The 27,387-nt window shown below is 41.1% G+C and overlaps 1 protein-coding gene across 1 annotated transcript in view; it reads left to right on the top strand.

Moving 5' to 3' along the window:
• The window catches only part of TEDC1 (tubulin epsilon and delta complex 1), a 78,058-nt gene that overhangs the window by 6,169 nt on the left and 44,502 nt on the right, over positions 1-27,387 (top strand). Inside the window, exons 3-5 of the mRNA XM_061451796.1 lie at positions 1,669-1,871; positions 15,087-15,257; positions 21,914-22,012. Of these exons, the coding sequence (XP_061307780.1) occupies positions 1,669-1,871; positions 15,087-15,257; positions 21,914-22,012 (473 nt within the window). The remainder of the gene's footprint in view (positions 1-1,668; positions 1,872-15,086; positions 15,258-21,913; positions 22,013-27,387) is intronic.

Below are 27,387 nucleotides of genomic sequence, written 5' to 3'. Positions count from 1 at the left end.
AACATCTCTAACTTGTTTTTATTCACAGACTTGCTAACTTTGTTTGGTGGCTCACAGTTCTTTTATTGAATGTTGTGCAAACAGATTATTCCCTGTTCACCTATTCCACAGTACTTACCATTTGAAAGAGTCTTGTTACACCCATTCTCAGTCATCTTCTTGGCCTATGTCATCAGTTCTCAAAATGAAGCTGTTCTGTACTTGTGATCATACTCATCTCCTCTTTGTTTTTTGGGACTGAAGAAGTAAAATAACACTGAACTTGAGATGTGGGGGCACATAGATGTAGACAACAGTGTAGTATTATTCCCTGTGTTCTGTTTCGTTTCCTTTCTAGGTTTCTTATATTGTTTGGTTTTGAATGCATATGAGAACCATGTAGTTCTTGTATCATGTGATAGTCATGAAAAGTCATTATCATCTAAGATTGTGTTCCCAAGTTCAGTGATCAGCACCAAGCCCATTGCTGTGTCGGTACAGTTAGGATTGTTTCTTCTCTTGTGTGTATAATTTTTTTCTTTTTTTTTCTAAAAAGAATTTTGACTGTCATTCTAAAGCCTGGGCTCATTAGGTTCTGCAGTCCTTCATGATCTGCCTGCATTCCTTACTACTGAGTAATATCACATCGGCACCAAATTTTCTGTCACTATCACGTTGTCTGTGTGTCATTTTGAGTTGGTTGAACAGCAACTGTTTAGCACAGAGCCTCGTTTGAAACCACTATTTGTTCCTACCCTCTGGTTCTTGTCTGTTAGGCACTTGTCATTGATTGAAGGGCCTTCCCGATCCCTCCACTGTAGTGGCTTGGTTTCTTTGTGCTATTTAAATCTCAGTGGGAAGGCTAAATGTCCTGCATTGGTTGACTCTTCCTTAATCACTTGCTTGTTGTTGCCTTTGGAGAACTTCAGTAGCTTTTTGAGCAGGACTTCCTTTTACAAATGTTGGTTCTTCCCCAGTGTGTATTGTTTATCATTGTGCCCCTTAATTATGTTCTTTATTATAGTTTTGACACAGTACAGATCTGAGGATTATTGGTCAGAACCTTTTTAAGTAAGTTTTCTCTGTGTTGCCTCAGTATTTTACAGTTCTGTAGTGCCTGTCTTGTAGCTGTAAGTAACATTTGCTGGTGTGAAGAAATATAGATCAGAGCGTTCCCGAGAATTAAACAGTCCATGTGGCATGCTGCATTATATCTGCCTGCTCACTGGTGCTCAGAGATTTGCAGTAGGCTGCGAAACTTCTATCTCTAAATTCCAGTTTCATTCAGGAGTAAAGTGACTCAGTATTTATTAATTCATAGCATCCTTGCTGGATCATAAAAAATGAATAGGTGAATTGGAGTCCTCTTACAGTGGGGATGGCTATTTACCTTTTTGCCTTTTTTAATTTCCAAGAGGCCATTACTGGCCTTGATCTCAACTTTGAATTTCTTCTTTTCCCTTAGCAGTAGCTCTGTAGAAGAGAATGGGGCAGCATAAGGAAAGCTTTTACCCTTTACACTCCTGTCATCTATTGGTTGTTGATAAAGGCTGTAGCCTCCACTGTCTTACACAAATCTTATGCTTGATTAAAAATCTTGCTCTCAGAGGAGGCAGCAGCTTCTGTAACTGAAGCATAAATGCACTGAGTAGTGCAGTATGTTATTCTCAATTGTTTTCTTCTTTTCAGATAACCAAATTAGGTTTGTGAAGGCAGTGTTGTGGTACCATGGCTATGACAGGCCGGAACTCTATCGGCTCCCCTCTGATGGCTCAGCGGGTAGTCGGGAGCTGCTGCTGGCATTTTCCTGGCTGCTGCACAGAATAAGCCTCTTGGAGCAGCTTTTGGCTCGGAACAGAGTAAAGACTGGAGATGAGACCTCTGTGTGCACGGTGAGCATATTTATGTCTTTCCATCTTATTTGTCCATAAGTAGTGTTCTGTGACAGCAGCCATGTTATCCCTAGTGTGTAATATGTGGTGTCTTGGTACCTTTACAAATAAATGCTTTACTCCAGCTTTTAAGAAAAACTTACACGGGGCCAGTGTCTGGAACCTGGTTTCTTTCCCTTCTCTATACTCTGCAGGTGATCTGGCTTCCTTCTCTATCTCAAACTCCCACCCCTGTTGGAACTCCCTGATTTTTATTTCCAGTATAGGCGAGACCAGTGTGGAGGAGTACAAGTAAGTGAAACATCTTCCTTCTCTGTGCTTCTGAGTTTTGTGCTTCCAGACTGTAGCATGAGTGGTTCTCCAGTGCCTAGAATGTAGGCTGCCTGATTTTCTAGAATCTTTTTATGGGACAGCAAAGCAGGAAAGGGAGAGTTTGTAACACTGTGATATAGGTACAGTATCTTCAGAAGGAAAACACTTGTACAAATAGAAAACAGAAAGGGATGAGTCACCTTTATAGCAACGGTTAACAACATTATTTTGGGAAAATAGACCTCTCTTGTTACACTACAGTTGACTGCTGCACTGAAGAGGGAGCAGCGCACAAAAGCCGGTTTTTGGTGCACTGGGCATGAGTTCTGGTGCCCTCTGGTGATGTGAATGACACCTTCCGATTTAGGAAAAACACGTCTGGCGAACTTTTTACTTTAAACTTCTGTTAACCTTTGTCTTGTTTTTCTTGTATGGTAGCAGATTATTTCGTGCGTCCTTAATTTCTGTTACAAAAGAGTGATGAATGAAGCATAGCAGCGACATGAATTCAGGCAACGCCTATGTTATTTTCTCTGAAGGTCTTAAGTTTTGCATTTCCAAAAAGAGATGAAAGAACTATGGTAATACAATGTTATCTGTAATAGCCACACAAAGGCACATTGAGAAGTTTATTGCTGTGCCTTTCTCTGCAATTCTAACTTGCTCTACCTGTGTTTCTCAAAAAGCATGGAATACAGAGTTCATGTTTTTATCCAATAACTATATGAAACAGTGTTTGGAAAGGTTTACAGGTCTGGAAAATTTTTTCAATAGGTGAGACAAAAATAGTATAGACTGGGAGTTGCAATTAGCATATGTATGTAAAGCTCATTGTATTAATGCCAACATTTCTTGTATGGTGTTCATCTAGCACATTTTCATGCTCCAGTAAAATTAGATACACATGGGGGAAAAAAAAGATAGTTACAGCAGAACCTAATGAGCCCAGGCTTTAGAATGACAGATAAAATTCTTTTCAGAAAAAATGTAGTTACAGCGTAACTAGTGTGTTTTGTGATTCTACATCACAAAGTTAAAACAAATGGAATTTTGAGAGAGAAGTCTTTTATTTAATCAACTAAGCATTATAAAGCTAATACATTCAACCAGTAAGACCCAAACAAATTAAGATGTAGGAATACACAGTTAAGGACATAAGGAGGTAATGGTGGGTGCAAATGAGAAGATAGGTGGGTCACCTACCTCATTTTGGTAAGTCATTTTCTTGTAAACTACTCATGAAGTGGTTTACCTGTTGTTTGTTGCACAAAAGTGTGATAGTTTTGTAGTTGTTAGTTGTTATTTGATAGTTATTTAATTGGAAACCTTCATGTGGCAAAGTCTACTTATCAGACAGTGTTCAACAATATAGTCCCTAAAACCATAGCGAGAAAGGAAGAAGGTGAGGTTGTCAGTTTGCTACTTAGCATTTTGTGAGTTAAAGTAACAACTTGAACAATTGAAGTACTGGAATTTTGACTTTGGGAATGTTAAATACATTTGTGATACTTGAACTGAAGTGTTGGAAAACATGTAAGAAATTGTAAAGGCATTGCTAAATACGCCAGAGATGTAGTCTCTGCAGTTGTAACTCTTCTATTTAAGTAAGCTGAAGGAAAAAGGTAAAAGAAGAAAAACATCTAGAGAAAGATCTGTCTCAAGAAGAAAAGGAAATCGTCCTCAAAACAACTAAAATTTTCAATGGAGGAAGAGCTTTAGAAATCTTCTAGCACAACAAGTCTTTTTTTCTAAGTGATTACAAACAATGGAAAACATTTTCCTGAAAATACTGTAAAACAGAAAAAAAGAAATAGTGTTTGGTTCTATGCATTGCTGAGATCTCTGCCAAAATCAGCAAATCATGAAAGCCAGTACTGGCAAAGCACATCTCTTGGTCTGCTAGTGAGAAAAATGTGAAGAAAATACTCGCCCTTTGTCTTCATCTAAAAGAATGGAGTGTCAAGAATTGTAGGCGTAGATGTAGTTCAAACTGATATTCATGTAGTTTACTTTTAAAATTTTGTCTGAAATCCACAAAAGCAGACAGGGTCTGTTGTATGAATGAGAGAGAATGCAGCTAACCCCAAAATTCAGGGTGCAATCATGTTCTGACTATTCTTTCAGCCTCAGTTTGAAACAAAGCCTACAGCCTGCTAAATTGCTGATGATATGCCAAACACCCAACATATCAAGGGCCCATTAAATTATTTCCTTTCCTTTCATTTCAGATTACCATTTTGGCCTTTTTTTTTTCTTTGCTGTTCCTTAGCAACACAGTTTTCTTCCCCTGCAAATTGAACACTTCCATCAGCTCTAAAGGATTTCAGGCTGGTTATTTATAGAGGGACAAGGGTATTCATGACACATGATGGACATGAAGCTCAGCTGCTGCATGGAATTCATAATCTTGAGATACTGAGCTGGGGAGAGCTTCCACAAATTTACTTTTACATGCACTTACATGCACTTTACATGCACTTACAGAAGAATCAAGTTTAAGTGATACCTAAAATTATAAACTCGACAGTGGTGAAAGCATGATGAAAGAGTTAAGATGGTAGGAGGTGGTAGTGCTTCATGTGGCTAATATAATTAAAAAATAGTAGTCTTGAGGTAGTTGTTGTAAGGACAGGTATGGTTAGTTGTCTAGGATGATTATATGCATTGAATGCTCTTGTGTGTTAGGTAAGAAAATCTTTCAGGGCACCTTGTCTCATGGGGCTCATTTTTTTTCAGAAGGGCAGTGCTGCAGTATCTCCTGAGCCAATACTGCAGGCCTGCTACAGGGCTGCCCAGCGAGCAGAACTCAAGGAGCTGCTGCCCTCTTCAGTCTTCTACTTACGCCACTCTTCCAGTGTATGATGTTTGCAGACTGAGGGGGAAGGCAGTTTAAAGGGCAGACTGGAACCTGCATTGATGTGCAGGAGGAAAAAGGAGAGGGAGGAGGGGACTGATGGTATGTGTCAAAATCTAGTATCTGACCACTATAGTGTAAATCTGTTGTCTGAATTTACTGTGCTGATCTGCCAGCAGGTTGATGGCTCCAGGAGTAGCCTTGCATTGGTCAACTCTTAAAAGTAATCGCTAATTCTATCAGATCTATGAAGACTTAAGTACAGTCTGAATTGGAGGTTCACATTGATTTACTGAAGTGTCTACTTGAGAATTCTTGCCTGTTATTGCCTTAAAGCACTGGGTGATTAATTAATGGCTATTGTCTTCAAATGCTTTTTACACCCCTTCTGGATTTCTGTATCAAATATGCACTGCCATGTTGGCCGTTTCAACATCTTTTGTTGCTTTGGTGATCATGTACAGGCAGATTATTCTCAAGTGCTGTTACAGAATCATAGAATAGTTAAGAGTTGGAAAGGACCTTAAGATCATCTAGTTCCAACCCCCCTGCCATGGGCAGGGACACCTCACACTAAACCATCTCACCCAAGGTTATGTCCAACCTGGCTTTGAACACTGCCAGGGATGGAGCATTCACAACCTCCCTGGGCAATACATTCCAGTGCCTCACCACCCTAACAGTAAAGAATTTCCTCCTTATATCCAGTCTAAACTTCCCCTGTTTAAGTTTTAACCCATTATTCCTTGTCCTGTCACTACAGTCCCTAATGAAGAGTCCCTCCCCAGCATCCCTATAGGCCCCCTTCAGATACTGGAAGGCTGCTATGAGGTCTCCACACAGCCTTCTCTTCTCCAGGCTGAACAGCCCCAACTTTCTCAGCCTATCTTCATGCTCCACTCCCTTGATCATCCTCGTGGCCCTCCTCTGGACTTGTTCCAACAGTTCCATGTCCTTTTTATGTTGAGGACACCAGAACTGTACACAATACTCCAGGTGAGGTCTCACAAGAGCAGAGTAGAGGGGCAGGATCACCTCCTTCAACCTGCTGGTCACGCTCCTTTTGATGTAGCCCAGGATGCAGTTGGCTTTCTGGGCTGCGAGCGCACACTGTCAGCTCATGTTCATTTTCTCATTGACCAACACCCCCAAGTCCTTTTCTGCAGGGCTGCTTTGAATCACTTCTCTGCCCAAGCTGTAGCTGTGCCTGGGATTGCTCCGACCCAGGTGTAGGATCTTGCACTTGGCATGGTTAAACTTCATGAGGTTGGCATCAGCCCACCTCACAAGCGTGTCGAGGTCCCTCTGGATGGCATTCCTTCCCTCCAGCGTATCAACCGAACCACACAGCTTGGTGTCATCGGCAAACTTGCTGAGGGCGCACTCAATCCCACTGTCCATGTCAGCGACAAAGATGTTGAACAAGACCAGTCCCAACTCCGATCCCTGAGGGACACCACTCGTTACTGGTCTCCAGCCGGACATTGAGCCATTGACCACAACTCTTTGCGTGCGGCCAGTTCTTTATCCACCGAGTGGTCCATCCATCAAATTGATGTCTCTCCAATTTAGAGACAAGGATGTCGTGTGGGACAGTGTCGAACACTTTACACAAGTCCAGGTAGATGACACCAACTGCTCTACCCCTGTCCATCAGTTCTGTAGCCCCATCATAGAAGGCCACCAAATTGGTCAGGCAGGATTTCCCCTGAGTGAAGCCATGCTGGCTGTCACCAAGCTCCTTGTTGATTTTCATGTGCCTTAGCATGCCTTCCAGGAGAATCTGCTCCAAGATTTTGCCAGGCACAGAGGTGAGACTGACTGGTCTGTAATTCCCTGGGTTCATTGATTCCTATTTACACGTGGAAATCCTGGAGTTCAAAACAATCTGAAAACCTGTAGGTGAAATGCTGTCCTTTGCGGGACCTGTAAGGCAGACCTAAGGAGTTCTTATATTTTCTCTCTCTGAGAAGCAGATAATTGTTTGATATTAACTTGCCTTTTTAGCACATTCAGTTTTTGACTACTTCCCCCCTTCCCCCCCCGCTTAAATTTTAGTGAGATTGTCACAGCTTTCTCCAAATCTATGATGGCTTCTGCAGATAATAGCAGTACTCTGTGAACATGTATTCTTTCTGTTTCCAGGGAGGAAAACTGCCTGTACTGGTATTATTTTTCCAGCTGAAATTAATCTCTGTGTGCTCCATAATTTAATTATGTGTGGAGGCCGTTGAGTTTTTTAGATGGGGGTATTGGTGTTATATCCCCTATTATCACCAGGATATTTTGTACAAACACTGGTTCTTGGTTCCTCTAATTCCCTCTGTTCTGCTTCTTGACCTCTAAGTGAAATTGGATGCCCCTCCCCTTTTTGGGAATTTATGGTAATCAACAGATAGGGCTATTATGGCAATTACAGTTGGAATTCATGCGTGTCTCTCTAGCATGCCAAGCCGAACTCAATTTAATTACTTCTGGTGGGGAAAGATGAAACTCTGCATGCCTTCTGACTGTTAGGTCTGCAATTTGGTTAATCGTTTGTTTGTCACTGCCTACTTTGTCTCAATGGCTAGTTCCAGTATAGTGTAAGGCTTATGCTTAGTCTAACCTTGTTGTTGAAATGTCTTTCTCTTATAGAAATCTTGACTCTCACTGCTGTTCCGTAAGAAAAATGTTAATGTAGTAGCCAAGCTTGATTTTCCCTGCATAGAACTGGGAAACCGCTGGCACTAGTGTCAGTAAATACAATTTTTCTGTTTGTTTTCTGTTGTTGGTGTTTTTTTTTTCTCTTCACATATCCCAGTGGGGGAATTTTATTAACCTATTGATGATGATGCAGAAGCATAACTACTTTGCAGATCTTTATGGGCTGTATTAGTCTGTCAGCTTTCATTTTTTGAGTTCCCACCCTTCTTCCCTGTGCTTATACTTCTGTTCTCTTTGTCCTCCTGTCTTCCTTGTACTCTCACCATTTATCTTTTTTCCCCTTTTTTTGCCACTGTTGTTGCTGTATTCAGTAGGTGCTAAGGAACACTTCTAGTAAAGCTGTCTCTGAAACAGAGGGCACAGGATACCTAAAGTTTCTCCTGCAAAATTTCCCCCACCTAATTTTTGCTGGTGAGCAGCGCTGACTGCCCACACAGACTGATGCGCTTGCTGTGTGCTGCACCCCTCTCCATGCCACCTCTGCTGGGGTACCACTAGGGTTGAATATCTGCAGCTCACTGGGCTGCTGTGTGGCTGACAGGTCTGTTGCAGCACTCTCATTGCACTGCTGTCCACCCTGTAAAGGCTTCTACCAGAAACTAAGGCATAAAAATGTCTGACTTTTCTGCCCTTTGTACTTCTTAAAATTGCTTCCTGAATAGGTAACTGTTGAACCCTGAATTTTTGTCTTTACTTACTGATACTGCTTGTAGAACTGAAGATATTTTGTGGTCAGGGATTATTAACTTAGGAATATGTTTTTGCCATAGAAGAACTGGAGCACGATTCAGTTTGGACTCTTGAAATGCACTTTTTTTGGTGTTAAAGCACAACTTACAGGTGATAGCTGAAATTGTCTCCCTGTTGTAATGCATAGGTACATGCTATTCCTTCTGATCTTTTGTGGGTTTCTTTTCTTTTTAATTCCATGCTTTGGACTTGTCATTAAACCTTTGCCAGTGAAAAACAATTTCCTGTGGTGCACTGGAAAGTGTGTGGTTAACAACATTTAGTTTTGCCTGACACAGTAAATACGCTTTTAAGAGCGGTTTGGGGGCTTTCTTTTTGTTTTAGTTTCACCTCTGTAGCTGAATTTCATGTAGATGCAGATTTTTCTGAACCTGATGTTGCAGCTGAGGTGTTCTGGATGGGGCTCCACCAACAGGCACTGGAGTCACTTGAGCTTTCACGTAAGAAGGGAAAGAGGAGGACTGGAGTGCTAATAGGAATGCTTAGTATGGTCATTAAGGGTACTGTGTATTTTGCTGAAATCCTGTGCAGGGAGCTCCTTCCTTGTCTGTTGGGGAATCCGAGTGAATTTAGGATGTTTTAGTGCTTCGCCCGCCCTCCAGTGGCAGGGAGCAGCCAGTACCTTTGGTACGTTTTGATTAGCTTTGCTCTATGGCGTTTTGATTTAAATGAGAACGTCCTCTGCTTTTGCTCTCCCACTTTAAGTGATTAGGGTTTAGCTCTCATTTAGCTCTCAAAGAAAGATCTCAGAGGATCTTTCTTTGAAATAAAGCACTTTTTCCTCAGGAGGACAAAAGAAGGGCATGGCAGGCCTTCTACAGATGGCAGAGCTCTGCTTCTCCAGGAGGGCAGATAATGTTTCTTTTCCTGTTGGCCCCTTGCTCCAGATTTGCTGCTCATGTTTGCATGCTGCATCTTTCTTCGCTGGTTGCCCCTTGTTCACCGTCTTCCCACAGTGGAGCAAAATGGACGTGGGCAAGCATGGCTGCAGCTGCAGGCAGAGGAAATACAGTACAAGGCATTATCTATATTACATTTCTTGGGCCCTGCAAAATACAGTGCTCTGAGTTAATGCCGACTGTGCCACGTGTTTGTTTTAGTATATTTGGTTTCTCTGTTTTGTCTGAATACATCATGCAGTAGGCTTTGGGATTTAAACATTTTAAAACCTTGCAGCTCCAAAGATTACGCAATTCAAAGGCACAGTGCTTTTGCTCTATTGCAGAGCTCTGAAGTAACCTGAATGAGTGAGGAGGGATGCGCTGAGGGACTGACTTGCTCTAGTGCCTCAGGCCTGTGGCTACTGCCAGACAGGCTTGTTTGAACAAGGCTGGAATGGGTAGGAGCTGTGTTCGCACTTTCTGTCTTCCTGCAGCACCTTCTCTTTTTCACTCTGCCAAGAATGGGCTCTTGGGAGTGCTGTTGTGAGTAGTGATTTTTACAAAAGGCATTGAAATTTGAAAGCTGAAAGGCCTTGCAGAAACACAGGGTTTTAGTTCTTTTTAATTGCTGAATATGCTGTGAGTGTAACTTCTACATTGTAAGTACTTATATTTGTGGAAAACATTCTTCTGTATAAATATGTGGATATTTAATTGGTATGTGCATTGTGTGAAAGTGAGTTCTTACACCATCTATCTTCCTATGCATACATTTAACCTGGATCCTGCCTTGTCTTGTTGTTGATGGTACTATTAATAAAAATAGTATCCCTTTCACATTCATCTATTCAAATTGCTCCTTTTCACATTTTCCCCTCCTGCAGATGGATATATGGCTATATTAATTAAGAAAGCATGTCTGATAGTGTTATTTCTGGATATGGTGTTTAATTAGAAAAAATATGCTCTGTTTAAAGATCTGTAATTACACAGCTTAACATATGTTATGTCGCATCAAAACCATTGTCTGATTTATGAGCGGTTCAGAACAAGTGCTCAGTAAAAGCTGCAGGAGCACATTATTGGCTTGATTTGTGATTGCTTTGCCTTTCCTGAGTCCTGCAGCGAGGGATTTGGATATGCTCCTCCCGGCTTTTGTGATACCAAAACTTAGTGTAGTTAAGATTTGAGTAGTACCTGAGAGTACATAGGGTCTATCCAGACCCAGACTAACTCGGGTGCAAGCAAGGCGTGGGCTGGGAGCACAGCAACTGGTGGTTGCTTTATTTTGCTCTGCTCAAGGGTTAATGTCAGGGACTTAATGCATTTATCTGTGGGTTAAATGTGATGTCCTTGTTCCAGTAGGGCTGCTTCTCTGTGGGAAGAGCAGCAAGGTGTTTGCTGGCTGTCCAGATTTGGAAGCAGAGAGGTCATCCGTGGAGGGATTTAGATGTCCAGGAAGGTTACGGCTCGCCTGGATGAGCTGAGATCTGTCCTTTACCGACAGGTGGCAGCTCGTAGTTAGGGAAGAGCATCTCTTGGGGACTCAGCCCTGCCATTGCTTTGATTTGACAGCAGTGCACGCAGCATAGGCCTTTCCATTGACATTGTGTGCACAGGCCATAGTAGCTTTATTAAGGTAAGAATTTGTAAGCATTAAGATACCTATATAAATTGGAAAAGAACAGAAAGTGTAGAAATATGATGAAGTTGCACAGCAAAGGGTTTGGGTTCTTTTTTGCAGTACTGCTTATGGCATATTGTGAGATCTCCACTGATTGTGCAAGGAATTTTATTTTAAAGCAGTTCTTGGAGTTTAATTCAAAGTATATGAACAGAGTAAGGTTAACCCCATGCCAGGTCACTAAAATTCTCAAATGGAGCAAGTAGTGTAAAAAATGCTTCCTTCTTGCATGCATACAAGTGCATTGATGTTTACGTTGTTCTTTGATAAACTATTTATAGGATGAAGTACTTGTTTATCTCCATCCACTGTTGTTAGACCTGCTCCCTGATTTCCAATAACATGGGATTGCTTCGTATTTCAAAACAAAGAGCTTTATTTCTGCTATAAAAGTTGAAACTTCTTGATCTTTAATTTCTCTCTAAGCACGTTGCATGCAAGTTGTTTGCTGGGATGTATGGAATGTGAATGAAAATTGATGTATCACCATGGTTTTTTTTTTTTTCACACCTTCCTTTCTCTCACGCCTTATTCTTTTCCTCTGAGCACTTTTATATCTGATGGCTTTTTTCAGTTCAGTGTGTTTCGTGACTCTGACTTGTCAGCTCAGAGCACTTCTGCCACAAGGACTGCGTTGGCTTTTTTGCACTTGCTGCATTGTCTAACCACAAGTCCATTCACGCTTTTTGAGAATGATCTGGCATCTTTTTTCATAAAAATTGGTCTTGAAATAGCCTAGGGAGGAATGTTTAGAGCAAAACTCTTGTGGTGTTGGAGACTGAGTTCTAGGCTGCCTTGCAAAAGTTATAAATATATCCTTTTAGGGTATAAACCGTGTTTAGCTCTGACGAAGCCAGAGATGTATTTAGGAGCTTGGGGTAGGTTTTGAGCTACCTTAGTTGGGATGGTGACATGTAGTGTCCTGGAACATGTATTTATTATAGGCACGATATTTGCCTAGATCTTTTGCCACAGGAGAGTTGGGTTTAAGGTCCACCTAAGTGAGGGCAGGGTGATAGTTCAGGAATTAGCTTGAAGAACATTCATGTAAATATATGCATGTCGCTTTCATTAGGCTTCATGCTAGGCTCTCTTTAAGTTACACTTATCACAGGTACTCTGGCGAGCCTACATCATCCAATTTGGCAAAACCAGCTCTGATGTCACCAGTGTGATGGGAAAAGGATCTGACACAGCAATGTGGCTATCGATACTCATATTGATCATCGATGTTGATGTGCCTTTTGTTCTGCAAGCCTGTGACACCATTCTGTAGTTGGAGTCCATGCGCCTTCCTTCTCTGAAAAACAAAGAGAAACATTAATTGCAACAAACAGCTTACAAGCAAAAAGCTTTCCTGGTAAGTGGCTATGAAATGATCTCTTCCAGAGCTGGTGTGGAGCGTGCACACCACAAGTGCAGGGAGGCAGTTGAGAGCCCTGGGTAGTTGCCTTGGCTGCTCTCTTTATGAATTTGATGAAAAAATATGCACTTCTGTCACTTCTGTACCTCAGAAGTGAATATAGGTGTGTATCTGTATTGCTGCATAGATTAGATAAATTCACAGTCGTATTTGAAGCAAAGGCTCTCTCTTGGACTGATATTTTAGTGATTTTTCTCGCTCTGGGAGAACAGGAAATAGTCTTAGATTGTAAAGATGGATCTGGAAATTGAGGTTACAGTATAATGTGGAAGACACCCCCCCCTTTATGTTGTTTGCTTTAGACCAGGCAAAGTATTTCATAGCAAAAGTAATTTTTTTGGTGCAGTTTGTGAAATAAATAATAAAGATCCTGTTAAAAATGCATTGGCTGACTTCCTTATTTTAATATTAATAAGGCAGGTTGCGACAATAAAATTAGCTCTGCATGGTGTTTGTCACTTACTGCCAAAGCAATCGAATCTAATGCCATTCCTTCCTGAAATGAATCCCCAGGAGATCAGTATTTGTGCCATTCTTAAACTTCTAACCAGGGAACTTGGGAGTTGAACTGTGAATTAGGGAAAAGACAGATTTTAGTCTGGAAATTCCAAGTCTGTGGCTAAGAAATTGTGGCTTTCTGGTGGCTTATGTGAAATGTGTTAATGTTGTTTACACATGAGTTTTCTCTGCAGTAGTGACTAATATCCAGTTGCTTAGCTCATCATGTTTATGGGCAACTTGGTAATCATATCTGTATGGTTTCATAGTCCATAAACCATGGTTTATGGTTGATGCCCCCTGGTGGGGGCAAGAACCATGAAGGTACTTAGCTGGAACTGCAGCACCCTAGGACACAGTGCCTTTTGATTTAGGGGCACTGGGCTGAAGGCATCTGTGCAAAAAGAGTGATATTGCAGTTGGCACAAAAGAGATACTGTCTTTTTTTAAAAAACAAGATGAATGTGTGCCTTTAAAAGGAAAAGCCCTTTACCAGCCCCCTGCACCTGTGATTTATAGTGTGCATTTATCTGAGCCACAGAGCAAAGGGAAAAAACCTGTAATTTGATACATTTTGTTTTGTGACCAGAACAGCACTTTTGTGCTTATAAACAATATGAACACTCATTGTATTAGAGGCCCTGTCAGCTGAGGTGGTATTTAGGTTAAAGCAAGCATTAGGTGGTTATTTGATCATGATTATAGATGTACTTCTGCTGAAATCTGCGTTTAAGACAAGGTTAAATTATCTTCATTCTACAGTTTGCCTTTTTAATTTAAGGATCTAAATTGGAGTTACATTCAAGCTTTGCCTGCCAACTGAATCTTCCGAAGATTTTATTGACCATGGAAATCTGTGAAGCAGGGTAGCGCGTATGTTTAAATACCATCAAGGTCTATGGATCCAAATATCTGCTTAAGTGTTTTCTTGAAAACAGTGATGTTTCACATAAGCTTTTTAAATTTCTGCTTTAAAGAAATGTCTTGAGAGTCCAACAACTGAGAGACACTTTCTTAGCTGGTGAGCACCCATTCTGAATAACCAGGCCTCTGTAGTCCTATGTTTGTTTCTTATGATACACTGTAGTAAAAAAATTGGAATTATGGAGTGTGTTTATTGTATGTACTTTCTATAGATTGGATGAATTTGACAGCTCAGCCTTACTTAAGTGCTGTTACTGGCATCACAAGTAAAATAACCCGTGTCTTCCTTTCTAATTTGCAATCAGCAGGAGTCTTAGCTGAAAACAGAGAGAGAGATCTGTTTGTAAATGTGAATGATCTCTTTGTGCAAGAGGCTGGAGCAGGATCAATTCCCCCCGTGTTCCTTGGGAAAGAGAAACAACAGAAATGTCTTGCTTGCTTCTTTATACCATTGGCCAAGCAGAAATCTTATCTGGAAGATGAAGGCGGTTCTTTGGTTTGTTTTTTTGCCATGCAGAAGGAAGGTGGGACAAGATGAACAAAAGTCAACTCTTGGTTTCTCCCTCCTTCCTTCCAAAGTACTCTAGAGAAAGGCTAAACAAAGCAAGATAGGTGTTGGAACTGTAGCTGGGAGTGCCTCTGTGGACTCTTGGCCAATGTCAGCTGGATGATTGTTTCTTTTCCTCTATCCTGCAAGAAGGGAAATGCTGGATGGAGAAAAGAAAATACCTGGGTAAGCACAGGCCCACGGTTTTGTCCCTGTACTGATTTACAAAATAGGATCTTGGAAAGACAATGGAAGAGGAAGATCTGTTTTTTTATGTTTTTTTTACTTATTAGAATCCAGGAAAAAATGTGATTTTTTTTTATTCCCCATTAGGGTAAAGGATATGCTTTCTGTCTCAGGAACGCTGTGTCTTCCTGGGTAAGGAACATGAAAGATGGGAGAAAAGGCAGCTCACCACGTCATAGCTGAGCAGCTGATATTTATTCCAGACTTCAGTAGTTGTTTAGGCTATTCCCAGTCCTGTATTCTAAACGATTACAATTTCTCTTTACTGCTGGAAATTACTTTGGTTTTGGGTTATTTTTTTCCTCTTTCGCCTATTTGCCTTTTACGTTCTTCACTGCTGAATAATTTGATAGTGTTGATGCCAACTTTGATATTCTCTTCTGCTTTTAGTGTGAAGATGATCTTCCTAACAGCTTGAAGGGTACAACTGAAAAAGCACCTGAACCTGGGCTAGAAGGTGGAGTAGATGTTCGATACCTTCAGTGGTTAAATGGGAGGCTGAGGTTCCAGTGGCGAAGTTTGCATGCTCAGCACCAAGAGCAATGCAAACTTTTGCACAAGGTAAATAATTCTTCTAACTCACTATGGTATTGTTTATTACAAGTTACTCAGAAATGTAGGATCAAAATACTGAGCACGGATGTTGAAAGCAGTAACAGCAAGGTAAAATGCAGTTTCCCTTTCTGAAATACTAGGCAACATCTGAGCAAAATCCAGCTTTTAAATCAGGAATCAATAGAGGTCTCTACATCTAAGCCTCCAGTTCTGTTCCTGTTTACGAATTATGTTTATATGCCTGTGTGAAAATCACAAACATCTATGAGCATTATGTCTGCTTAGGATGGAAACAGCTTGCAGTCCCAAAGTTGACAGTGATGGTCACTGCAGAGACAAACGTGAAAGAAATGATTCTAAAGAGAGTACTAAAAGTTATCAGTAATGTTTTCCCAAAGCCCCCTTTCTCCTTTCATATCTCTTCAGGTAATTTATATGAAACCACTTGGTATTGTACCCAGAACCTTCACAGGAAACCTTTCTGAGACTCAGAATAGTTTTGAGAAATTTCTTTTTGAAGAAAAACATTTATCAGAAGGTTGTCAGGATTGGAAAAGGATGGTTTTGAATGAAGATGCCTTCTTGGTTTTAATCCTGTGTCTGACAGAGCAATGCTGAGAACTATAATGAGGTTATATTTTGTTCTTTACCATGACTTGATTGCTAGGGAAGATGTCTGATTGACAGCCCCAGGCAAAGATCAGGTGCTGTGTGTGCAGCATCTAAAATAACCTTTTGCTTCTCATTGCCCGCTGCAGTTGTGCTTTCCTGATCTGGGAATGAAGATAGCAATTCACCTTAAGTGCAGCTGCAGTCTTTGGCTTTGGCAGTAAGATACAGACAGTGATGCTATTGGAAGAGGTGTCTCAGTGCTATAAAACTCAAATGAAATGATTGGCATCTTCTCCTCTCGGTAACTACCTTTATTTAAGGTATGCTGATTTTTATAGTAAGTGAGGCAAATAGCTCTATAACTCATCATCAGTGCTCTGATTTATGTAGTACTTGGCAGTATCAAATCATTAGGCAGCTTCAATATCTCACCGTGCAGTTAATGAGACCAAGGAAGAATTAAGAGCAGGTTGAACCTAGGAGCACAAGTACAAACAGGGATACTCTCAATGGTCCAGATCAGGTACTGAAATGATGAAGAAATGCGCTTATTTAGCAGAACTCTTGTTGACAGTGGAGATGATGTCCTCCTATATGGCTTGTACTTTGGAATGAACTTGGACTTTCTTTTCCCCTGTGGCTATCTGTCGTGATTTAAACCCAGCCAGACAGCTCATTCACTCCCCCCCCTTCTTGCCCTCCCCCTACTCCTGGAGGGATGGAGAGGAGAATCGGAAAGAATGCAACTCCCACGGGTTGAGATAAGAACAGTTTAGTAACTAAGGTATAACACAAATCACTACTGCTACCACCAATAATAACAATGATAACAAAGGAAATAACAAGGGAAGAGAATACAACACCTCACCACCAGCTGAGTAATAACTTGTCCCTGCCCCCCCCCCCCAGCCCAACTAAGCACCGACCGATACCTCCTCCAGCCCTGCAGTCCCAGCCCTTCTGGGTAACTCCCAGTTATATCCTGGGCATGACGTGCTGTGATGTGGAATACCTCTTTGGTCAGTTTGGGTCAGGTGTCCTGTCTCTGCTTCCTCCCGGCTTCCCGTCCTTCCTGGCAGAGCATGAGGCTCACAAAGTCCTTGGCCAAACCAAAACATCATTGTTATCAGCTCTGTTCCCAGGCTGAAAGTCAAAACACTGCATTGCACCAGCTACCAAGAAGGAGAAAAATGACTGCTACTGCTGAACCCAGGACACTATCCAACGAAAAACATTTGCCCAAGTGAGGAGTGTTACAGTTAGACAAAGATGAGAGATGGGTTAGCTATGCTGCAGTTCCTTGGACCACAATTTCCAGAATCTGAAAGAAAAAGTAGGAGGGGCAATGTTTCTCTGTTCATCCAATTTCCCAAAGCTGCCATTACTGTTTTCTCCAAAAGTCATCACTGGACTAAATTGAAAGCAATAAGCGGTGTTGGTGGTGATTCGTATGATCAGACCATGTTCTGCAGTGTTTGTAGAGGGCTGCCATCACAGATCTATACATAGGAGGATAGATTGGAGCCCAGCTCCTCCATATGTGATTACATGCTGATATTATGCATGCTCAGATATGTATGTGCAACTGTGGGAGTTCTGTTCAGAGCTGTAATAAAGTGCAGTGCTCTGCTTTATATTTTAGTCTGAATTAAAAGCAGGAAAATTGAAAGGTAAAAGTGGCTTTAGAAGGGACTTCATTATAGTGCCACATTAATGTTAACATTTGTGGTAACAGTATAACAGACAATTTAACAGCTGCATAAACAATAATTGATTATTTCGTGACTCTTTGGAGGGAAATTGTCTGTGCTACTGTATTGATTTGAAGACTTTTAAACTAGTCTGTTAGAAGACTAGCTGACCTAGTATGATCTCTATATGAACTGCTGTTTTTCTCATATAAACCGCAAACAGTATGCAAAAGGCTAATAGGTGTTACATTTTTTAATTATGCTGACAGATTTAAAGAGGGCTTTGTCTACAAAACTGTAATTACGGCTTTTACTCACTCTGTTTAATAACTTAACAGGTTATGTATCTCAGCTGTGCAACAGCCTTATTTACTGCTGATCACGAGCTATAATTTCTGCCAAGTAGTGGCGACACTTCCACAGATTTCATTCTGTGACTCATGGAGGCTCTAAAATACCATATTCTGTATTTGAGGCTTTCTGAGAAAAACACATCACACTTGGAAGATCAGGAGATGACTGGTTTCCCGCTCTTACTGGAAGTAAGAATTGTACATAGGATCCAGCAGGAGGCTACCAAGATAGTCAAGGAATAGCTAAGTTGAACAAGACCTCCCAGGAGAGGTTGAGGAGTTGGGCTTGCTTGCTGTGGTGTGGAGGAAGCTGAGGGAGAGGTCACCTAATAGCTGCCTTCAGCCACTTGATGGGACGTTACAAGGATGGTAGGTACCACATTGGATCTACAATCTTTGCAGCAGTACCAGAAGCTGAAGGGGAAGGGGGCTTTGATTATAGCTTGACAGGTTCAGGCATATTAGAAAAAGCTGCTCTGGAATGATGGGCAGCACTGGAGCTGGTCACCAGAGATGCTGAATAGTCTCCATCCTTGGAGGTTTCAAAGACTTAGATACAGAAAGTCACAAACTGATGTTGGTGATAATTGCTGTTGGAGGGAAGTAGGACTAAAGATCTCAAAAGGTCTTTCCTTTTTTTGTGATTTTGTGAAAAAAATCTGAATTACTTGGGTGATCAGGGACATGTACTTTCAGGTTAGAAGGGATGACTCATGTCTTAATGAAATAGTACTGTACTGCCTGAAGAAAGGGTAAGGAAGCAGTAGGAGGGAAATATGAGGGGGAAACAGGCAAAAATAAATGGTTGTTCTTTCTCTAAAGTACACAAATGATAATTGAAAGTGGTTGCTGGGGCTTCTGTCTACTCTGTCCTGCATGTAGGCACTTAAATTTGATGGTATGAAGTTCTGCAGTAACTGGTGAAGAGGGAAGCCTCCCTGGAGGTCATGTGTTGGGAATTGCTTGTTAGGTGGTCTGACTGGCTGTTTCTCTTTGCTGGTTCTTCTGATGAGCTGCTTTTCAGTGACTTCAGCTCCCAGAAGGCATGTTGAAGCTTACACATCTCCTGTTGTAGGAGGAAGAGATCCTCAGGGAAATCTTAACCTGAGGAATTTTTCAGCCTGAGGTTATGAGCTGTTGAATAACATAATGGCTTCTCAACATGAACAGCTTGGCCTGCTTTGAAAATATAGTACACTAATACCATTATAATTACCTCAAAATTCTCAGTAGTATGTATTTATCTGATATACCTTCAGATATATGGAAGCATGAAGGATAAATTACCATGTTAAGGCATGCCTTTTGGTTCCTTCTATTCTGTTTCTTCTTCTTTCTGTCATATGCCAGAGGAATATCTGTCTGCCTGGTTTTTGATCCTTCTTGAATTCATAGAGGAGAGCAGCTGTTTTTAGTTGGGCTTTGAGTTGCCATTTTGCCTTAAAAATGTGAATGAGAAGCCTTGCATAGTTTCAGAAAAAAAAAGGGTAGGAACCTGTATAGTTTAAAACAGGCATTGTTTTGGGGTCTGTTAAATGCACTGTGCCACAATGAGCATGTGAAGAGAAACAGCAGGACAAGCGAGTTTCTGCAAAACTGTTGGATTTTCCTGGGGGTATTTTCAGCTACACTTCATCCACTAAAAGACCAGGACACAAACTACACCTGAAATAGGGGAGGGTTAGGTTGGGTGAATTTTGTTAAGCAGGTGAACATCTGATTGTAGAATATGTGTATCAGTTAATAGGAATAAAATGATATTACATGGAATTCTTTATGACTGCCCAAGGAAGTTGTGAATGCTCCATCTCTGGCAGTGCTCAAGGCCAGGCTGGACAGCCTTGAGGTTGAGTGATATGGTCTAGTGGAAGGTGTCCCTGCCCATGGCAGAGGAGTTGGAACTAGATGATCTTAAGGTCCTTTCCAATCCAAACCATTCTATGATTCTGTGTTAGAAGGAGAGTTTAGCATATTTGGTGTTATCAGATCATGGTAGAGTAAAAATAATGGTTGTAATATACTTGGAAACTGTAAGAGCAAGAGTTTTATTCTGTCAGTATGCACTGGGAAATACCTCCTATAAATGGAGTGGTTTCTTGTGCCTCCTCTCAGATAAGCAATATAACATGTATTACAGTGGATTAGATTGTTAGTATTTGTATATCTGATGTTGGAGTAAAAGAGTAAAGGGACAAGGACAGAGTCTTGATCTCTGAATACCAGAGGGGGCAGAGATTTGCTGGGTGATTACCTCATTTTCAGTAATTTATGAGTGAGCTGAACTGCAATTATTAAATACATCAGTATTTTGGAATGAAGACTCTACCATGTTACTCTAAATTACTACCTTGGTTTATTACATCATTTTTGGTTTATTATATAATTTTTATCTTGAGATATTTGGTTTGAAAATCTTTATTTTTTTCTGAAAGAGAATTTGCCATTAGATCTCAGTAGCACATTCTTTAATGCAGTACAAGTTTTTGTCTTGTGTGTGAACTATGAACAAGCCCACTTTTCATCTCCTCTTAGGTGAATTAGGCAAGCTGATATCCCTGCAGGGTGTCTAAGCTCAAGGGCGTTTAGGAATTGGTACTGGAGACTCCCCAGAAGTGATGCTCAGTGGGGGGCTGTGCTTGTACTCTCATGCAGTGTTTTAGCATATGGTTAAATCAGACCTGCCTCCATGTCCATTCCAGTGCCACGAAGCAAAAGCTCTGTCTTGCTCTCTAACCTGCTTCTTGTACCTTGGTACTGTTTCCTCTTTAAGCCTTATTTTATCTTCAATGTGTTGTGATTATTGGTAGCAGACTGTGAAAAATACAAATACTGGATTATTCCAGTATCCATCAAGTCAGGTCTCAGGGAAACACCTTATTCCTCAGTCATTCTAGCTTCTGAGTATTTGTTCTAGGCTTTAGCCATTGATGCTGCTGCAAGAGACTTGAAGAGGAGCAGAAATTAATTCCTGGTGCTGGAGGCCCAAAGGTTTGGCAGCCAGAGTTATGCAAGAATGCAGCAGGGAGAGAGAGGAGTGGCGAGTAGAAAGGAAGAACATTGTGTGGGGAGGTGCTCTTTTATTTTTAAACTCACATAGCTCTGCACATGTGACAGATGGTTGTCACCAGAAGTGAGTTTTGGGAAAGGAGCACTAAAATATTCTGAAGTTTCAGGGAAGGGTTGATAATTACCTAGTGCCTGTCAACTTTAAAATAGTTGTCAACACCCAAGTGTATGATAAAGTTCGTATTAGAATAAAGGAAGAAAAGCAGGAAACATTCTCTCTCTTCTGGCAGAAATATTAATGAAATATGAGCGATTGTCTGACAAATGTGCAGTGCTATCTTGTTTGGCAGGTGCAGTTATTACAGTAACAAAGGGATCAGCTCTGAATGGGAGGAATTGCTTTTTATTGTTCCCTTGACTAACTTGGGAAGCTTCTTCACCAAATAATTGATGATACCATCACCAGCCACCTGGGACAAGGTCCCAGTAAGCAAAAGACAGCAATATATAGCAGCAAAAGAAACTTAATGTAACTTGGTAGCATTTTCTGCTTGAAAGGAAGAAGTAAAAAATTACTCTGAGGGTATCTTTTACCTCTGATAAGTCTTCTGCTGTGTCAAATTGTTTCTACTTTCAGTGCTATGCACAAGAGTGTGTGTAGTGTAAGGAAAAAGACTTCAAGACAGGACAAAAAGAGAAATCTTTCTGGTTTACTGTGGTAGCAGCCGTAGCAATTCCAGCATGTGGTTCTGGTAACAATACCAGATGGACCATTTTGTGAGATGATCGTGGTACATGATCATCATTTCCTGCAGGCTGTTTTAAAAAAGGTCTGTCGTGTTGGTGGTAGTAGTTATATTTGTACTTGTCCATTGGGAATGGGCTTCTATCCACTGGTTCACGTCACTGTGCCAATCCATGCAGCTGCTAGATCTTAACTAATGATGTTAATGAGCTGCTCCTTGTACTGACAAATATCTTTTAAATTAATCTATTCTAGATCCATTTATTCACTAGTGGCTCCCATATGGACCAGATCCTTGGACATTTTTCTGTCACAGAAACAGATCTTGTTAGACAACCGGAGAACTACAAGCAGGTAATTCCTTTGCTGTAATTCTTGGATGCTTTGTATGCTTTTCATAAATATTGTTAAACAGAAGACTGCACTCCTTGTAACATGTTTTTAATTTGGTTTCCAACAGAAATAAGGGCTTATTTATATTGAATTGTCAGTTTCCTCAATTACAACTTGTATTCACCAAATGGTTTCTTCCAGTTTGATAGAAGACAAAGTTATTACGCAAAGTTTTATAAAACCTGGTAGACAGGAAGTGGGACGAGACCTGACTGAAAGTGCCGCTTAAGGCTTGTAGGCTAAACCATTTTAGATCAGTTGGCTGACTGCTATGTATACTTCCAATGACTACACCTGGGCCAGCCAGCCAGAGTGTCTTGCCTGTGGCCTTGCATGAGCAGCTCATCAGTGAGGACATGGAGAGACCTGATTTATCTCTCCAGGCAGAGACAAAACATATCTGTGCTAGCATTCATTAATTTTGGAAATCATACAAGTTGACTACCTTTTTGGTAGTAAGAAGCTTTATTTTGAAAAATACTTTAGAAGCACGGAATGGTTGAGGTTGGAAGGGACCTCTCGAGTTTACCTGCTCCAATGTCTCTGTTCCAGCAGAGTGACCTAGAGCAGGCTGCTCATGGCCATGTTCAGATGGTTTTTGGCTATTTCCAAGGATGGAGACTTCACAGCTGCTCTGGGTGACCTGCTCCATACTCAGTCATTCTCAAAGTAATAAAGTGTTTCCTTACATATTCAGCCAGAACCTTCTAGGGCAACATCATTTTTCCCAATGTACTATTTTACTGTTCCATGTATATATTTCTGCTACTTTCATATATTCAGTTATAGATGTTTCATTTTATAATTTCAAGTAGTACAATTCGTTTGTTTTAATATAACATAATACATTTGTTTTACAAATTGGTTTGTAAAAATTTTAGTCTGTGTGAAACTGAAATAAGATTGAAATTTTAAGCTCAGCCTGGACAAAACCAATAGTTGGCAAATTTCTGCAGCATGTCCAAATCTGTTTACTCAAAGAAGATACTCTTTCTGCTGCTGCCTTAAGAACAGAAGTAGAGATTGTAAATACCACACACAAAGAAATTCAGAAAAGTAGATTTGAAGATGGGAGATGGTCTTTTGTTCAACCCCCTAAAGTACAGTGCATGATAATCTTTCATTACTGAGCATTACTTGAATGAACAGTTCACATCCTGCCTCTTGGTAAGGTTCAACTATTTAGAAGATTTTCCTGGAAAATTAGTGTTTTCTAGAGCAAATTGTTAAGTCAGCTTGAAATTTCTTTCTAATTTGTGCTTCACAGTCTCTCTCCTATGGTTTGCTCTGTAGCTCAGAACACACAGCAGCAAAGTCCTTTGAAGCATATACGTTAGTCTTTCAGAGCTTAGCAAATGTCCAGAAAGGTCTGGTGTGCTGGTACTAGAAACTTCCAGGCTGTGTAGAACTTAACAGCTACCTTCCTCCAAAGCCTTACCCTGAACATGTCACTGATCTGTTCCAGTAAAGTATAATGATACTCCAGTAAAGCCTATTTGGTTTTGACTGCACTGTTGATGAATTATTCCAGTTTTCTTTCTTGCATGATGCTCCCTGTCTGGATGTCTGCTTCAGGTGTGCTGTTCATTGGAGGCCCAGGATAAAATGGAAAGAATCTTTTTGTATTTTAAACATTGTGGTTAGGTGAAGTGCCATAGTCATGAAGGTTTAATGGGCAGCTGTGTTGCTTTGTTAAAATCTGTAGAGTCTTCATTCTACATTTCTTAGGCTTAAACAGCAAATACGTGATATAAGGGATACCCCTTCAAGCAAGGGTGATCAATGAGAGAGACAGAGGTGGGGTGGCAGGAGATGTTTTCTTAAAACTGTGAGTGGCCACAATCTCCATCTCCAGTTCTGGGTTCTGACAGGTGCTATCCGAAATGGGCTTCTCCAGGTCCAGTGCATGTGTGTGTGAAACTCTTTTCATATGTCACTTACTGCTTGGAATGGTCCAAAATTGGAACTGTTTGTCAGCATAATCAGCTGTGAAATTCTTAGCTACTTGAAGCTTCTGAATCTGTTAAAGAAAAGGGGTTCCTCTAAGCTGCTCTCTTGTGCCTGATTCTAAAATAAGCAGGAAAAAATGCAGGAAATCATCACAACACTTCTGTATGCATATTTTTGAGAGTCTTAAAATTCTTACTGTCATCATTTGAGTAATCTTTATAGTTTTTGTTTCCCCCTACCCTTATTTCCCAAAAGTAGTCTCCAGAAGACATACGCTCAGTATGTATGACAAGCCTGCTGTAACAAGGTAGTATGGACTTGAAAAAGCAAGTCTGTTTCAAGTGTCAGTTTTCCAGATGGATATCATACTCAATATGCAAAATTATATTTCTTTGGAAAAATGTAATAAAAAGCCTCTAATTTTGAAATATCTTGATAAGATAAAGTAAATTATACGTATTTGAATAGATTGGTTTTCAAATATTGGTGCAGATGGCAGCACTCTGCCAAATGTTTTTTCCAAAAACTGTGAAATAATTTTTTTTTCCTCTTAAGTAATGTGACATTTCTGTTAATGTTACCTCAAATAACAGCCTGCTGCATGGATCAATAAAAAGAGCAAGCACATCAATATGTCTTACTGTTATGCATCCCTGTTGTTGGATGGTGTTACAAATTTCTTCTCATGTTAGGTATCCTTCAAAGGCTAGAAATGCAAAGTGGATTGAAGTGTCAAAAATCAGCTATCACAGAAAGGACATTTGGTTGTTTCTGCTGAAGCCTAGGGTTCATTGTCATCAAGAATATCCTGGGAGATAAGTTGTTCTGACCTGTAATAAACCAAGAGATGTTTAGTCTGACAGGAAAAGTGTGATAGGATACAGATAGCTGTGAAGTTAAACTTCAGTTTATGAAATGGAATAAGACATGCTACTCCTTTTCTATAAAAGTTGCACATTAACATGATTAAAACATTCTTCCCGTGGATTTTTGATTTAAAACTCTTTTAGTGCTTTTATATACAGGGATTTTCCTGGACATTATTATTCTTTTATCATCATAAATGTCTTTGTCAGATTTATAGAGCTGGAAGCATTCCAAGTATAATAGTTTTAATTATATTTTTTCTCCAGTGAGGCATGATAAAAATTTCAACTTTTCCTGCAGTTTGACTTGGCTGTGCTTATCTATATGTGCTTGGCTGTGAATTGCAGGTCACTGCTGAGTTTAGTTCCTGTGTTGCCCAGGGGTGTCAGTGAATATGATGTGACATTATTCCAGCTGGCTTCAGTTTCCAGTTGAAGTACATGTGCATGCCCGTGTTAGCTCTTGACCTCTATGTGTATGTCCTTTCTTTCCCAGAATACTGTTGTGTCTTTTTGAGCAGTCCCTAGTTTGCAGAGTGTTGCTTGAGAAGATATGCTGGTGGCCTTTTTCTCATGAGAAGCGCCTCAGTGAGTGGAGATGGTTATGAAGCCATTTGCCTGCAAGGCTGTGCCAGAGTGTGCAAATCAGGGATAATTACAGCATAGCAGTGTGCAACAGCCTGTGCATTGCTAGGGAGCATGGCCTTGGATGTTCATTGTCTTTTCTTGAAAACCTCTTGCATTCATTACTTAAAAGTGTGCTACAACACAGTCTAGAGCATCTTGTACATTTTGTGTTCTGTTATGTTTTCCAAGCTGCAGTGGTCCTGCTCGTTTCTGAATAGTTTTCTGTGTCAACTGGGGGGCTGGAGGGCTGCTGTTACTTGCCAGCCTGAAGTATCTTAGGGCAGAAATGGAGTTCTGATCTCTAGCACTACTGCTAAAATGGTTTGGAAGTGTACTGGGGAGAGCATGCAGAAGATATGGCTGAGGGCAAGTGACATCTGCCTGAAATTTTCCAGGGCAGTATGGTCTATCTCTCACATTCCTCTTGTGACTGTAGGACAGTGGTTGTGATGTGTGACCAATTGGGTAGTTTTTTATCAATTGAGGATAATATATCACAGTATCACAGTATCACAGTATGCTAGAGATTGGAAGGGACCTCGAAAGATCATCTAGTCCAATCCCCCTGCCGGAGCAGGAACACCTAGATAATGTTACACAGGAATGTGTCCAGGCAGGTTTTGAATGTCTCCAGGGAAGGAGACTCCACAACCTCCCTGGGCAGCCTGTTCCAGTGTTCCGTCACCCTCACTGAGAAGAAGTTTCTTCTCAAGTTTAAGTGGAACCTCTTGTATTCCAGTTTGTACCCATTACCCCTTGTCCTATCATTGTTTGCCACTGAGTAGAGCCTGGCTCCATCCTCGTGACACTCCCCCTTTATATATTTATAGACACTAATAAGGTCACCCCTCAGTCTCCTCTTCTCCAAACTATAGAGACCCAGCTCCCTCAGTCTTTCCTCATAAGGGAGATGCTCCACTCCCTTAATCATCTTTGTAGCTCTGCGCTGGACTCTCTCCAGCAGCTCCCTGTCCTTCTTGAACTGAGGGGCCCAGAACTGGACACAATATTCCAGATGGGGTCTCACCAGGGCAGAGTAGAGGGGAAGGAGGACCTCTCTCGACCTACTAACCACCCCCCTTCTAATACACCCCAGGATGCCATTGGCCTTCTTAGCCACAAGGGCACAGTGTCGGCTCATGGTCATCCTGTCGTCCACTAGGACCCCCAGGTCCCTCTCCCCTACACTGCTCTCTAACAGGTTGTTTCCCAACCTATACTGGAACCTGGGGTTGTTCCTGCCCAGATGCAGGACTCTACACTTTCCCTTGTTATATTTCATCCAGTTATTCCCTGCCCAACTCTCCAGCCTGTCCAGGTCTCGCTGGATGGCAGCACAGCCTTCTGGCGTGTCAGCCACTCCTCCCAGCTTAGTGTCATCAGCAAACTTGCTGATAGTACACTCAATTCCCTCATCTAAATTGTTGATGAATATATTAAATAATACCGGTCCCAGTACTGACCCTTGAGGCACTCCACTAGTTACAGGCCTCCAACTAGACTCAGCCCCATAGACTACAACTCTCTGGCTTCTCTCCTTCAGCCAGTTCACAGTCCACCTCACTACCTGATCATCCAGTCCACACTTCCTCAATTTAGCCGTGAGGATGCTGTGGGAGACTGTGTCAAATGCTTTGCTGAAGTCAAGGTAGACCACATCCACCGCTCTGCCATCATCCATCCACCGTGTTATTTCCTCATAAAAGGCTAAGAGATTGGTCAAACATGATTTCCCCCTGGTGAATCGCATTCTTGTCTATGAAGCCCATAGCAGTGTCACCAGAGCTGATGTTTTACCTTGAGCTTGAAAAACTGTGTGTTGCACTTAAGAGTCATTAAATTAACTTCATCATCAAATTGTTACCATATAGAGATCAATGAACTTTGAAGCAA

The sequence above is a fragment of the Pezoporus flaviventris genome, unplaced genomic scaffold, assembly GCF_033815535.1.
Source record: "Pezoporus flaviventris isolate CSIRO_AGI_PZ_B2104156 unplaced genomic scaffold, CSIRO_AGI_Pfla_v1 ptg000013l, whole genome shotgun sequence".
Lineage (NCBI taxonomy): Eukaryota > Metazoa > Chordata > Aves > Psittaciformes > Psittacidae > Pezoporus > Pezoporus flaviventris.
The sequence above is the reverse complement of the archived record's forward strand: the minus strand, read 5'-3'. Positions and strand labels throughout refer to the sequence as shown.